Source organism: Plectropomus leopardus, chromosome 2 (genome assembly GCF_008729295.1).
Source record: "Plectropomus leopardus isolate mb chromosome 2, YSFRI_Pleo_2.0, whole genome shotgun sequence".
NCBI lineage: Eukaryota > Metazoa > Chordata > Actinopteri > Perciformes > Serranidae > Plectropomus > Plectropomus leopardus.
Genome location: NC_056464.1, coordinates 3,528,777 through 3,545,036, shown reverse-complemented (window position 1 = coordinate 3,545,036; position 16,260 = coordinate 3,528,777). Strand labels below are relative to the sequence as shown.

At 38.2% G+C, this 16,260-nt stretch overlaps 1 protein-coding gene across 5 annotated transcripts in view; it reads left to right on the top strand.

The window, feature by feature from the left end:
• The window catches only part of nfasca (neurofascin homolog (chicken) a), a 74,476-nt gene that overhangs the window by 34,076 nt on the left and 24,140 nt on the right, over positions 1 to 16,260 (top strand). The window contains exons 18-23 of one of the 5 annotated variants that reach the window (XM_042498600.1): positions 1,130 to 1,252; positions 2,080 to 2,253; positions 4,893 to 4,919; positions 9,622 to 9,867; positions 10,537 to 10,659; positions 16,002 to 16,151. In XM_042498600.1, coding sequence (XP_042354534.1) covers positions 1,130 to 1,252; positions 2,080 to 2,253; positions 4,893 to 4,919; positions 9,622 to 9,867; positions 10,537 to 10,659; positions 16,002 to 16,151 — 843 coding nt within the window. Of the gene's footprint in view, positions 1 to 1,129; positions 1,253 to 2,079; positions 2,254 to 4,892; positions 4,920 to 9,621; positions 10,004 to 10,536; positions 10,660 to 16,001; positions 16,152 to 16,260 lie in introns of those variants that run through there. The other 4 variants (XM_042498592.1, XM_042498625.1, XM_042498606.1 and 1 more) reach the window with 4 other exon arrangements.

Genomic DNA, 16,260 nt, shown 5'->3' with positions numbered 1-16,260 from the left:
TCTGAATGCATAACAAGAAAAGTAATTTCCATCCAGGTTTTAAAGGGTTAAAATGTCATAAAAACATACTGGAATCACTGTACCTGATTTTCTATCAGCTTTATATCAAATCAGTGTTGGTAGTATGTGTAGATGAACAGTGGTCAACTTCCCTTCATCTAATATGTGTAACTTTTCAAGAAATTACCCCTAAAATTCGTAAGAAATTTTTAAAAGTTACAAGATGTCCTGGAAATTACCCCAAAAAAGACAAAACAAAACAAAATAACACATATATATTTTCTGTAACATAATTTTAAATATATAATCTTAAGTATATATGTAATTCTGTTACATATATACACATTTGCATTTACATTGCTACATTTTCCTTATTGCTATTGTTTCAAATGGACAGCAAGAGCATTTATTGGTCTGGTCTTTTTCTCTGCTCACATAGAACCATTTTGAAAAATATTTGCGTCTTTCGACTGCATAGACCGCCCAGTGTTATATGCAACTCTCTTCAGAACAGTGAATATAATAATAATAATAATAATAATAATAATAATAATAATAATAATAATAATAATAATAATAATAATAATAAATAATAATAATAAAATAATGATAAAATAATACAATAATAATAATTACTTTTTTTGTCAGCTTGTTTGGATAATAATTACTCTATTTTCTTTTTTACATGTTCAAAATAAATCAAATCAAACAAAAAATCAATTCAAATCAATTCAAATCAAATCAAATCAAATCAAATCAAATCAAATCAAATCAAGTGTGGGGGTCGTAATTGCAGTGTAACAGGCAATAAACCAACACTCAGTCTCTCTTATTTCCAACTATACAGGCACTTTCAAAGTAGAATTAGCTTTTGAGACCATAATGTTTTGTATGTAAAAAGCATCATCAAAAGTTCACTTTTTGAGAGATATTTTGACTCTTTTTGAATCAGTGTCTATGGAGCTAACTTGGGCTGCATAGGTTTCTTGTTTCATTTGTTTCATAAATCTCTGACCTCCCTCTTGTCTCATCTCTTCAATTTTTTTTTTATTATTTTATGTGTGTGTCTGTGTGTGTGTGTGTGTGTGTGTGTGTGTGTGTGTGTGTGTGTGTGTGTGTGTTTTTGTAGTGCCCGATGCTCCAAAGTTTTTCAGGATTAACCGGAGAAGTTTCGACACCATCCACCTAGAATGGGACAAACCTCTGGAGCCCAATGGCATTCTGACCGGATACGATCTCAAGTACCAAACAGGTGAGGCGTTTTGTGTCATCAAAGCTCAAGTATTCACACACAGGTAAAAACTTTCACACCTTCAGACAGAAAGCACTGTTTGACTTTGTGTTTCTTCTCGCTGATGATTTGCAAAGCAGTATAAACTACATTAGTGTTAGTGAGCGGTATTTGCTTTGTTTTGTAGTTTTTATTTGAGTTAATTTAATTTGGACCACACAGCTTTAACACACAAAAGGGCATCAGAATGAATGAATACACAACCAGCTTACAATTGTTGGTGTTGTACTGCTGATACGTTACACTTGTATGTTTCATCCGAATCATATCAGCGTTTCCTAAGTGATGTAGTATACAAGCTGAATTTGTCATCGGGATGTGGAAAAGATGTTGGATGGCGAGCCACTTAGGTGAGCCCATAGATATAGAAACATAGATACTGCATTCCCAGTTTGATGTGCAACTGCACGGGCACCATTTTGGGGAGGTTAAGTTCCATTAGTTAACAAATACATGTGTATTGAGAGATGCAGATTTCACTACGTAATCGACTGTAACTGTGGATGTGTGGGTTTTCCTACATCTTACCATGTCCCTCTTTCCTAAACCTAACCATTCGTGACTTTGATGCCTAATCTAAACCATCGTTACATTCTGTGCTGTTGTGTGAACATAAAGGCAGTGCTGCTTCTTAAAGTTAGTTCTTAAGTTATTAAAATGTTGTTGGTCAGCAGCAGTAACTGTAAGGAGAAATCTCATAGTGAAGCGTGTGAGACTCTGAGAATGGAATCATTCTGATAGCAAGCCAACCTGTCTGTCCTTTCTTTTGTGAATATGTGTGTGTGTAGTCAACGGCTCCAGGGTGGGTCGTCGACAGCTGCAGACTTTCCCTCCCAACGAGACCGAGTTCACCCTCCGCCTGCCGGACCGATCCACCCGCTATAAGTTCTATCTGTCAGCACGCACGCAGGAGGGAGAGGGGGAGGTGTTTGCTGAGGAGTCCCCACACTTTGCCAATGAGGGTGAGTGTTTCTACAGTTTTAAGTTTATTTGATAAAAAAAACTCTTGCACAGTGCTGTTCTTGTTGAGAGTGAAAATGCATCTGAAACACTAAAACAGTCAGTTCAACAGAAGTTCATTCCATGCCAAATCAGTACATGTTAGATTTTAGATTCTACATTCATATTTCAGATTTTTGTTTACAGACATGCAGACGGTGTAGAACAGGCCCAAATGCTTGGCAGGCTCAAGCATATTTTTCATTACTAGCTCCAGGAAATGGTTTTAAAAAAAATTTCCAAAATGGATGTTTTTGTGCCCTAGACTGTGACCCAAAAAATATGCATATGGATATTTCCATACATTTATCAAAAAATAGAGCATTTGATTGATGTTTTATCAATTTTAGGGGGTTTAACATAGACAAAATTTGATATATGGCACGTATGACATGCAAGAATTGCATTGTTTTGCCTTTTTCAGATGCTAAAACGGCAGTGTGTGAATCGGGGTCTCTATGGACCTTTTTATATGTACCATTACAAGCTCCTTCCATCTTGTCTTAATATTTTAGTTTAAGCAACGTATTCTCATAGACTGGGTTGTATAATATCATATGAAAATGCATACACAAAGTTAATATATCCTACATTAGAGCCCCATGAATGAAGTTACATCTTTGATTTACAGTTACGTAACTAACGTACCGTTAAAGAGGTCAGATTTAGGAAAAGAGACATGGTGAGGACGTGCCTTAAAATGACTCTATGTTCACTTAAAGTTTATGAAGTGTTTTATATGTGTCTCTATGTCTGCGGTATATGACCCACACCATAAAAGAAAGCTATTTGTTTTAACTTTTAACTAAAACTTCCAGAATGTCCAGAATGCCCCAAAAGAAAGAAGATGACTGAATTTGAGCAGACAAGTTGAGGGAATTTTGTAATGATTCAAAAGGTCTTCTCAAAATCAGTCAACCTTTAAGGCAAAATTAAGGCAACTTTTTTTTTATATGGTTAAAAAAAAAAGTTAATTTTTACAGTGCATCCACCACCCCAACCTGCCTCCTACAAGAGCACTCGGGATAACCTTCTACTCCCTTCGATGCATTGTCTACATGATTGTAGCCTTTCAAAGTACACAGGATGTAGGAATATACATTAGTTTTTGAATGGAAACATACCCACAATTCACGAGAACAGCCTGATTTAACAAGGTGCGATGCTAACCGTACATAACCACCTGCTAAAATTCAGCCAAACTATATTACAGATTTTTAAAAATCTTTAATAGCATGAACATTAGGTTTGAACAAAATCTAAAATGTAACAAACGGAATGAACCCCAAGTGAGTTTTTCCTCACACAAAAAAAAAAACACCTGAGGATTCAGTTGCTCTCACATTAAATAGTTGGTTTAAGAGAGCCAAAAAATAAAGTCACTTCTGACTCAGTCAAACTGGACATTATAGTTCATTATACTGTATGTATATATTTTTTTCATTTGTGATTTTTTTTTTCTGCAATTGATTTTAAATGATATGGATAAATCTACAATCAGTATTTTTCTTATTTTGGTAGTTGAAAAATGCTGATAGTGAGAATAATATGGAATGGCTTTATCCTTTAGCACATTTCACTACAATAATCACCTTAAATCTGAAATATATATGTTTTTTAGGATTTCCACAGGACAATTTCTGAATCAGTTTATTGTTAGAATTACTGGAGTTTTCCTTTAAACACAATGTGTTTCTCAGTGTTTCCCAGTATGACACTGAACCTTCAGTCTGCTGCACTGTGTATATTTGACTCTGTAATTACACCGTCTCCAGCCATTCTCTCTGCATGGGAACTGGGCTGCTCCGATATTGTGTCTACATTGAGAGTTGGTTTGTGTGAATCACTGGAACTTCAGTGGGTGCATGTGTGCATGTGTGCGTTTGTGTGTGTGTGTGTGTGTGTGTGTGTGTGTGTGTGTGTGTGTGCGTGTGTGTGTGTGTGTATGTGTGTGTGCCTGCGTGCATGTATGTGTGAGAGATTGACAAAGACATGGAAACAAAAAGTGAGGGAGCCCTTTAGTGAACACAGGTCTCTTTGTTAGGATATCAGATGGAGAAAGAACTGCTCTTTCTCTCACTCTCTCTCACACACACACACACACACTCAGCAGATCAGATGCAGGTCTTGATTTTTGCATTCATTCATAGTGCAGCAATATGCTGCTGTGCTGCCTTCTTTTTTAAAGAAATCAAGCCAATTCATTATGGTTTCAAAGGGTTTAAGGACTGGCTTACTCAAAAGATGGAATCAAGCTATTTTTGAAAAAAAAAAGTGCATTTACATTTCCACCCCAATAAAATAGAAGTGAAAGGAATTATGTTTGTGCTGCTCAACATTTCATTTGAAAAATTGAGAAAAATGTTTTGTCAGTGTCTGTGTGGAATCAGTGTCTCTGTAACTCACAGAGCTTACTGTGAGCAAATTTTCATCAGGACTTTTCCTCCAGGAGAAACTGCAGAGTTTGATAGATTTCATGGTACAGCATTAGTGGTGAGTGAGAGGATGTGTCAAACGGACCTTCCAGCTGCTGTCCTGCTTGTTGTCCCTCTGTATCTCTCTCACACCTCTTTCCCCTCTCCACTTCTCTCTCTGTTGGCAGAAAACTTTACTGACTCTACAGGTCTAGGTAATGAGGAATGAGAAGCACAGTGTGCTTGTTGCCCCCATCCTCCATCCTCCATCCTCCATCCTCCATCTCTGTCTCTCTATCTGTTCATCTTAACACTGAGTAGCAGTGCAGTCCACCTCTGTTATATTGTCCACTAAAGTGCAGTTCTGCCATCTGCTGCAGCTTACAATGGCAGACAGACTGGGAGGCAAACTTGCTAACGTCTCCCCACTGGGTAAACATTGATTTGCCTCATGTTCTTGTAACATCATCAGTAAACTACTGTTATGTTAACCTTAAGACACACAGTATGTTCAGATATACAAGATCTGTGTGTGGTACACCACAGGACACTATTCCATTACACACTCATATAAATCTGCACACAAAATAAGCTTTTCAAAATCAAGCTTTAAAACAAAATGATATATTAATATTATTCTGTACTTTCTTTGAGTTAATCTTTTTAAACCAACACCAGCCCTGATCATAAATGTCAAATATTCATACTTTTTCAGAATTTCAACCCATTTAGTCATGATGCCACTATATTTGTAGATGAAAAAAACAAAAAAAAAAAACTTAATTATTTTCAATATACTACATGCTGAGTAGATTTTCTCTATCATTACAGCCTGGGATATGTCAATGATTTGCAGCAGCATTGATTGTGACAGTGCACCTCATGGAAATAACATGTATTTTCTCCATATGCTAAATATGGTAAAAATGACATAATCTGGGGGAAAATAGTAGTAAAAATGATTAAATCCAAGGCCAGAGCTTAGAATGACACACAGAAATAATACAATGCATGTTTTTTATGCTTTGATGGCTGTGGTGTCAAAAATTGCAGTTTGCTGTTTGAATGAGTTTCGCACAGTAGGGACAACACACGACAGGCACATACCAAACACACAAATCTGACTACAGCGAAAAAGTGACTGGATTAAAATTAAATTGTGTGCATGTCATGAACTTCTGATGATGATGTTGGAACAATAAAAAATGATCATTCCATGTGCTTTCCCTTAAATCCACACATAGGACATTCCAAAAACTAAAAATACATTCCATTAACATTCTATTAATAACAACAACAACAACAACAACAACAACAATAATAATAATAATAATAATAATAATAATAATAATAATAATAATAAATAAATTTAAATACTCTAAATAGTAGGTAAAAATTAAATGAAAGGATAACACCACAATAAAAAAAATGTTATGATGGGATATAATAATACAATTATATACCATCTAGTAAAACAGTGAAACAGACTAAAATGTATATTGAATAAATAGTCAAAAATAAATTGGTAAAGTTAAATTAAAAGCCAGGCTAAAAAAGGTTTAGATTTTGCTTTTTAAGGCACCTGGTCATGTCAAAACCCCAAACAAAAATGACTGGACTGAACTGCTGTCTCCTCTATATTTTCTTTCTTTTCTCACATGTCCATCTCTCTGTCTGCCTCTCCTCGTCTCTCCGTCCTCCCTGTGTGTGTCAGCCTGCTGTTTGTCTGCTGCTGTGTGCTGTCAGGGATTGAAGACGCCCTCTGCACATGCTCCAGTCATCATTGGCTTTCATACAGTAGTTTCCTCTCTGATTCATACGTTGACTGAATGGAATATACGGAACATGTAGCATTACATATTCACGACACATATTTCACACATTCTAAATCTTTGCTATCATGGTGGAAGAATGCTGCATTCACGTGCTCCTTAGAAATATCGTATTTATGAGTTATTAAAAGCACATAAACAGCCCTCCAAAGTCGTAATTACGCGTGGGAAATTGGGAAATTTTGTTAATACTCGAGTTGCAGAGTTGTGATGTGTGCCGTTTCAGGACAGCAGAAATGGCAGAAAGCATGGAAATGGCGTCAACAACTGATGGTAAAAAATTTTATATTTAGTTATTTTGTTCCTAGTAGCTATCGTTTACTATACACATTTTAATATATGCATCTATTAGCTGTAGCAAGCAGGCAAACTTTGAACTATAAAGCATGCCAGGTGAGAATAATAACATTGGCACAATGTCATAAATGCATAAACATGGTGGGCAAAAGTCAATGTTTGGTCCATGGTAGGAAACTTTTATTAATTCATGTATTTAATATAAATTTTTGATCATATATTAAGTGTAATTTGGTATTAATGGTAATTAATGGCTGTCAAAGTAGAGTGACCTAGATTAAATATAAAAATATATAAAAATATAATACATAAAATGTATAAAAATTGAAAGAAAAAAACAAATAAACTGAAAACAGCGATCAACCTCTTGTTTATAAATATTAAAATGAATAAAATTATAATTGATAAAATGTATTAAATAAATAAATAAAAACAGCTATCAACCTCATTTTACACATAAAAAATACTTATTTTTTATACATAAAAAATATTTAAAAAAAAACAAAATATATAAAAACATAAATAAATTAAAAACAGCTATCAATTGCTTGTTTAAGCGCTCTTAGCATTAAAATGCCACCAATCTTTTTTGTAGCTTCACGACCTAAAAGCACATGAGCACAACGAAGCTGGAAAAATGACTTCCCAACACGGAAACTACGACCTTCCACATGAATGCAGCATGTGTGATGATCATCCTGATAGCTGCTGAATCATCCTCATGTTGACCTTTAACCTCTGATTTCTGGCCCAATCCCTGATGGCGCACCTTCACAATGTAATGTCACAGCATCACTGCCGCTTCCTGTTCCATGAAACGCAAGTTTAGCTTTGTGTAACAGCAACTAATGTGCGCGTTTTTCTGTCATTGTTACTGGATACAATGCCACAATGATGCTGCTGTTTTGGGAGTGTGTGTGTGTGTGTGTGTGTGTGTGTGATATGGGAGAAGATGCACGGAATCGCATTAAGATGTCGAGACAAAAACACTCTGATGAATGAACCTGATGAGCGTGCTGGGGATGAACTCCATCAGCAGTTGGCTTGTGCACTTACTTCACTGGCTTGATTTTCGTGCTTCAGAGTTTTTTTCAAAAGTCATGTCACTCTGCCATCTTTATCCATTGCTTCTGTTCGCCTGCTTAGTGTCACACACAGTACTGAGGAGTACAGGTAAGGTGGCTCGAAGCTTTGGGCTGAACTGGTGCACCGCACTGGGCTGTAACCACATTTCCATCATCCTGTCCGACTCTCTCTCTCTCTTTCCCTTGCACGCTGGTCTGAGGGCATGCTTGGCATCCAGTCTGGTGATACAAGCATGCTGGCCGGGGTTTGGGGCTGTTGTATGATGGAAATGTTGGGGGTGCGGGTATCAGTGGAGAGACGGGTTACCGGCTGGAGATGACCTGAACTGCAAGGTACAGTAGGAGTGAACACTTAAAGTGGAAGAGGATGTGCTGGTTCCTGATTTGAGCAAAGTCTGACTCCCACAAGAGGGCACCAGAAGATCAATGGAAAAAAAATCATCAGACCAGAGCTGGGTGGATATTTTAGAGATTACCAAATAAAGCCTTGTGAATTACTTTCTGAGCCAACTTGACAGTGTTCTTGGTTAAAAGAAAAAATGCTGAAGGAATAGCAGTTCTACGTGCTTTCAAGTCTTTGTTGAAGAGAGAGTGCTGAGTAGATTTTTTTTTTTTTTTTGGATTATCACAGCCCTAGGACATGTCAGTGATTAGCAGCAACATTGATGTTTATACATTGTTATTTTTTTGTGCAGTGTCAAATACTCACACTCATACCACAATCAGGGTATAAAAAATATTACACATTAATAGAATTTTGTACAGTCATTAAGGGTTTTTTTTAACTACCAACATCAGTGCTTATTATAAATATTCATTAATTTTCAAAATTTTAACCCTTAAATGGCAGTTTTTAATTTTTTAATATTATCATTACAGCAGCCTGGGATATGTCAGCAATTTGCAGCAACATTGATTGTGACCAGGCACTGAGTGGAAGTAGCATATATTTTCTTCATATGCCAAATATGATAAAAATAGTGTCATCAGGAGAAAAATATTAAAAGTGACAAGTTCCAATGCAAAAGCCCAGAATGACATCCAGAAATAATATGATGCTGTTGTTGCATGTTTTTATGCTTTGAAGGCTGTGGGATCAAAAATTGCAGTTTGAATGGGTTTCAGAGGTGCATGATTTTACACTTAACAGTCTGATTGTAACAATTCCATGGCGTATTTTAGACTTATTGTAGGAGCTGAGCTGGAAAATTCAAGATTAAACAAAAGACAGTCACAGTCACACTCAGGCAAAATTTATGCCATAAGCACGAACACAGCCAAAGAATGAAAAGCATGTAAATAGCACCAAACAGTCCCTAAGTGTTTTTGTTATCCAAACATATCTCTTATTAAACAGACTGCTTAGTCATCTGCATCCCCCTCACAGAAGGTGTGACAGGCCTGTTGTAATGTCAGCTTTAGTCCTCTTGGTGGCATTGGAGTGTAACTCAGTGCAGGACAGTGATAAAGTGTGTGTGGATCCAAACAGAGTGGTGGAGAACACTCGAATGAACAGTGTGATCAGTGATTGACTTGTGATGACTCAGTAAGGCGTGTGATGTGCTCAGCAATGAGTGTGAAGAACATCTCATGTGTTTCAGCTCGTCGACTCTTTCCTGTGTGTGTTGCTGTGTGTCTACCTTTTTGATGTTCCTGCTGCCTTGTCTTTAACCCTTTGCTCTCTCCCACCTCCACCCTTGTAGTCGAGCTTACCGACGCCACCGTGGCTTCAGCTTTCACCCCTACTCCTCCTCCTCTTGCTCCTCTTCCTCCTACTACCATCGCTCCTACAACCATTAGTACCTCAACTTCTACCACTACTACAACTACAACTACTACTACTACGACTACTACTACCACTACCACCACCACCACTCCAACCGAGGCGACAACTACCACCCCGCCTCCTGAGCTGGTCACCACCAAGCGTACCGATCAGAATGTGTTGGGTACATGCTGTTGTCCCATTGTGGTTTTGACAGTCTTTGTAGTGTTTTAGTTTGCCTTGAGTGGCACTTAATGTATATCAAAAGACAATTGCCTTCTCCCACCTGACGAAACAGGAAACTACATCAGGGCTGCATTCCGATAAGCTGTGCTGTACCTGCTGTACAAAAAGTGGGGAATTACTTCAGAATATTGGGATGTAGCCAGCAACTATCCTCCTAGTCAGGAAGTGAGAATCCAAACCTTTTTTTTTTGTTTCAAATTATATGGCTATTGATAACTGTAAAGTTCTTGAAGAGAGTACCCTTCAACACTTTGAAGTGGTGAGAGTTACATGTTTGGATTGATGAGGATTTTGATATTGGCTCATCAATTTAGTCTGCTCTAAACCAGGAGTAAGCACTGCAACTAAGTGTTTCATGGGATGAGAAGTTCAGAGTTTCTTAATGGTGAATTTTCTGTCTATGAACACGCTCAGTTTACTTATGGTTTTGAGCAGACCATGATCTGGATCAATCCTGATCAAAACAAGCATTCTTGTAGGTAGACTTTCTTAGTGCTTGCAACATACATAGGTCTAAATGGAGCCTGTGTATGGTTTTTGTAACTATGCAATCTTTGCCCCCTGCCCCTTAACCCTTTACCCCTGACCCCCACCCCCCCTTGTGTAGTGGCCCCTGGGCGGGAGATCTGGAATCTGACGGTGGAGACTAACAATAACTACGCTAACGTCAGCTGGCGACACAACTTCCCGGCCGGCAGCAGCGAGTTTGTGCTAGAGTTCACACTGGACAGTAAGAAACCAGACCAAGCCCACCTCGAGCTGTTGAAATTAGATCTGAACTTGATTATGAAAGACTAAAACAACCAGGGTAGTGGGATGATATTAGGTAAAAAGAGCAGACAAAGTAAATTTTGAGTTATGCTTATGCGTCCACAGAGATTCATTACCAACTGTTCAGTTTCAATCAGCTAAGCATCTCTGAAGTGACTGCTTTGCACATCAGGGGCCTCATTATAGAAACTTTTTATGTCTGAAATCCTATCTTAACTCTGTTTTTTTGGTGTCACAAAAACGTGTTTTTTAACTGCACTTCCACTCTTATCCTAGGATAAGAATTCAGAGCCGTCCTACCTTAGCAATTTCCCAAGTTAGAAATCCCAAGGCCCAATCCCAATATATTACTTGCCTCTACCACTTTGCTCTTACACCATGGTTTTGTGCAGTGTAGATTGGCCCTCCAAGTGGAGGTTTTCCTGAGGCACACGTCATAACCAGTGTTATGAGAAATCTTTGGCAAGATGGCTGCGCAGGTAACACAACAAAACCCACAACTATATTTTCTGCGTTACGAACAATTTTGATAACCATCGTATTATCTTAGTTTATGGCATGTCAGCGCACTTTGGTCTGTTTCTTTATAACAAGCATAACAAAGAAATTGTTAGTATGCAGATGTCTAGGTAGCTAGCTAGCCAGCTAATATTTCATCATATTTGCCAAATGAGCATGACTTGACTTGTTCTGGAGTTCTGCCCCTAACCCCAACCTGATTAATGCAACTTTAAAGTAGCCGATTTTGTATATTTTCACATTTAGCGACTTTAAAAAAGTCCAATGTTTGACAAAGACTAGATTGTTTAATCTTTTTTACATAAATCTTAGCCTACCTAAGGTGTTCAGTGCTGAGGATTGGAGAAATGACTGGACAACAAATACACCTTGACCTACAACAGCGCTCTAGCCCACTCTCTTCAAAGCTAAAATGATCAGTTTATTTATTTTTCACAGAAATCCCCATTAGACGGAAATGTAATTCTCTGGCCAAATTATGTTTTCCCTGCATCTTTGAATGAAATACAATCCTGTTAGCAGCAGAATTTTGATTCAATAAGAGGCCTCCTGCAAAAATGAAAGAGTTCAGTCCTCTTATTGAATAATTGATGCCTTACTTTTTAGCTCTGACTTAAATGACCCCTCAGTGGCAGGTTTTTGTTACCCCCAAATTATTTGCTCAAGGGTTTGCAAAAATCTGCCCTTGTGTGACTTAATATAGAGCTCTTTCAGGCAATCTCTTGCTGAATAGACAAGCAGGTAATGAGGCTGGAGCATAGAGGAGAAACAGCATGAAAGAAGGGAAAGGAAATATGAGGACAGGAGTTAAAAAAGATAATCTTGTTATTTGATAAAATGTGCACCATCAGAGTTTAAAAAAAGAGAAGAAAATCAGTATATTTCTCACCAGAGAGGCCGTCGTCTCAGTTTGAACTTTGTTTAAAGAGGAAACTAAACAGCAGGTTCAAAATACAGAGGTGTGTATTTCTGTGTTTCCTTCTCTCTTGCACTCTTCCTCTCTCTTTCTGGTCTTTATATGTTGGAAAATTGTCATCTTGTCTCTACTAACCTCCTGTGCAGTGTAACATCACGATGGTTTCTTCTCAACACGCTGCCTGGCTTTGAGTGGCTCTTGTCAGAGTAGCACTGGGAATGGCCTGTTTGGCTTGCTTTGTGTGAAATGCTGTTTGAATGCGTCACTTTTTGAGTCATCCACGCTTCCATAATCACTTGCTTTTGCTTTGGGTTGTGTGTCAAGCACTCTCGAAGTCACATCATCCCTCCTTTTCTGGAATCTCAAGGCTGGTTGAGATTGGATAGTACCAGGCTCTCGGTTATTGCTGTCTACCAATTCAACAGTCTGTGATCTTCGTTCAAGAGCGTAAAGAAGGGAGGATGTATTTTTCATGTACTTTTTGGCAGTGGCTTTAATTCTTAATGATGTCTGAATGTGAATAGAAAGAGAAATGGAGAGAGGGAGGGAGGAGAGGGGGATGATGAGATTGATCTAATGGTCTCCGCCCCTCCCAACCCATCCCGGGTTCTCCAAGGTCAAATTTAAAAGCTTTGACTCTAAGTGAAGAGTGGCAGGGAGCCCCTGACACTCCCCCACCTCCCATCTTCCTCCCCCTCTCCTCCTGACTGTGATTCAGCAGTGTCTACATGTCTGTCCATTCAGGTGAAGGATGATGTTTTCATGGCATAAGAGAAGAAAGCTTAGAACAGCGTTGCCAGATTGAAAATGTTTCGTACCAGGGGCTCAAAATTACTGTATGCCAGTCATAATCACGTGAATGAATAGGTTATATTTATGATTTTAGTAAACGGCCACAGCCTCAGAGAGAAGCTATTTCTCAGTCTACATTCTCAGTCTTCTCAGTCTGGCACTGGCGGCCGAGTGTTTACGAAAACAAATGACAGTGGTATATGCTTGACTATGTGATCCGAACATGGCATACACCAAACACGACTGGCTGAGAGGAGATCATGAGAGGCAGGAAATGAGTTAAAATGAGACGTGCAAACTAAACTAAGTGCTTATTGTAAGTGTCACAATGGTCATATTGTCGTAAATTATGGCAACTTTGGAATTATTGATTTTACATGGTACAGAAGGCAAAATTACCGTACAAATACTATAATGATTGTACATCTGGCACACTGGCTGGGAACACTATTAGTCAAAAAAAGGAAATGAGAAATCTTACAGAAAAGAAAAGGAAATGGGAACAACTTTTAGGGTGTGGGCATAAGTACTGTACATGTGTACATGGCTACATAATTATAGTCCAACCTGTTTTCACAAAATTCTTGTGAAAGGAGTTGATATTTTTAAATATTTGCTTTATTAAGTAAAAGTGAGAGTTGCTTGAATTGAATCCCAAGTGTAATCAAAGTTATTTGACTTCCCAAAGCTTTACTGTTAGGCAGTCTATTCACATGATGATTACATAAAAATGGTGTGACCTTTTTGTATTAATTGTCCCTACAACCTGCTCCCGTGCCGTGTTGTCAAAAGCTTTGAAGCGCCCATCTGCTTCTCATAACAACAGAAAGGGAACCCTTAAGCATCCCAGTGTGATGCACGGGAACACGTTATAATATGTTGTTAATGCTGTCAAACCACTGCGGTTAGGTTTAGGCAGCAAAACTACTTTGTTAGGTATAGCCAAAAAAGTCATGTTTAAATGTTTTTAAGGGTGGGCTGCTTTCAGTGACAGGCTGACCTATGTGGTCTCATAGGATGGAGGGCTTACGCAGATTGTAAGTCACTTCAAAGATGAGTACCATATACGTATGCTTGATCCGCAGCAGCAGTATAGCAACATGAGATTAATCACATGAAGGTCTATAGTCTGAAAAAGATGGAACTTTAGGAGTCTCAATAAATAGACCTTTGAATACTTTTTGCTACACTGTACTTATTATACTAATCCTCAGCTTTGGCCTCTTACATAGCACTACATTTGCTAAGAATGTGAAAAGGACTGGCATGTCTTCTCTTGTGTCTGCATTAGACATTCTGTTTGGCAGGTTTTGGGACTGGTATTATTTATTTATATATTGGTTATTATTAACAGCATGGCTTTGGAATGTTGGACATCAACCTTGTGAATTGGTTGATAGCATGGTGCATGATGTCACCACCTCGTGCTGCCCTCTCCACTCACTGCAACCTCAGAGTCATGTTCATAGCTCGGCCATGTCATGACCGACACGTCTTTCCGTAGGAAAGATGTAGGTTGTTGACGCTTTTTAAATTTTTATTTAACTCGTGACCTCATGGAGATAAGTGTGGGCCTGTGAATAATTGAGACAAACAATGCTTTGCCACCTTTGACTTCAGTGTTACCCAAGAACAAAGAAAGTTCTCTAATGGTCCATTTTCATTCTAACATGATTCACAGTGGCTAAATTGTGCCACAGTTAAGATACTTTGATGTCCACAATGTATTGGTTTGTTTTTTCTTAGGGAACACCTGCCCCTTGTGCCCTTCCTCTCCATCACTCCCAAATTTTCAGATGAGTGTTCTCCGGAGAATAATGCCCTTTCAAAAGGACAAGCTTCTTTCTTTTATAGCTGCAAATTAGGGGTTAGCAATAAATTGAATATACTCCATGTATGATTTATAAAATCACTATATCGCAAACATATGTAGTATAATATTGTCACATCATTTTTTAAACCACTGGCACAAGACTCGCTTTCGTGTTTTGGTTCTTTTGCGCTCTCCTTTGACTCTCTGCCTGTTATAGGCACTCACACAAAAAGCACAGCTTTAGCAGAGCTCCAGACCGTGACTATTTAGTCACATTTTACAATCACAGAGCACTGGTGCGACATATAATCTTTGCGATATATAAGCTGGAGAGCTGTTAGTTTGTTTCCAGCTCTCAGTGAATTAATTCTCACATTTAAAGACACTGCAGTTACAGTTAGCTATCTGCTAACTGCTAGTATTCAACTGTTGACCAGAAGCCTTAAATTAATAGCAAATACATCAAAACTTCGAGATGAGCCAGGTCCTTCAAAATAAAAGCATCATAGGTTTTGCTTTGATTTATTGAATTATAATAGTGTTTTATTTAACTTTACTATAGCAGTACTGTATTTAACCTTATTATATAGCAGTAGCTGCTTAATTTAACTTAATCACATGACAGTAGCTTCTTTATTCATCTTAATTATGTGAGAGTATCCACTTTATTTAACTTTATTATATGACAGTGGCTACTTTAACTATATTATGACGGTATCTCTTAATTACATGACAGTAGCTGCTTTGTTTAGCTTTGCTTTATGACAATATCTACTTTATTTATCTTTATATATAATTACATATACATACATACATATAATTGTAACTGTAGTTCATACAATAGTTTTGTGTTTTAGTTTACAGTAGTTGAGAGGAAGCTTCAAAATATTGAAATATACAGTATATTGTGTATCGTGATATAGCCTAAAAATATTGGGATATTATTTTAAAGCCATATGTACTATAAAAGAAAATGGACCAAAATGTGAAAGCTGGACTGAGCTTCAAAAAGTTGCATCTCATACACCAGCTATTATTGCTACAGGTACCAAACTCTGTACTGCTTCTTAAGAAATGAATGAATATTGATGATGAGGATGGGCATTGCATTGTGATCAGTCTCAGTTCACTTCACTAACCCCCGCTCTCACTGTGTCCCAGCAAAGCATCGTGATGCCGTGACCTTTGTAAGTGAGCCTTTACTGTGGAATGAAGGCCACGCCCCCTGGAATGTGATTGGCCCCTTTCTTATGTCTTCAAGGTGACAAGTCGGTGAGAAATATAACGGTGAAAAAGCAGCCCCCCGTTTCAGTGGCGGATCTGATCGCAGGCGCCACGTACCATCTGAGGGTTTACTCGCATGAGCTCAACAGCGTCAGCAGCAAACCTTACACCTTTAAGACCAAAGCAGGTGAGACCCCACCTGGCCAGGTGGAACCCGGGTTCCAGCCAGGTGGGCTACTCTGGGTGCAAGTCTGTCAGTGGTAGTATCTGCAGTAACTCAGTCCAAGCTGGGTGAG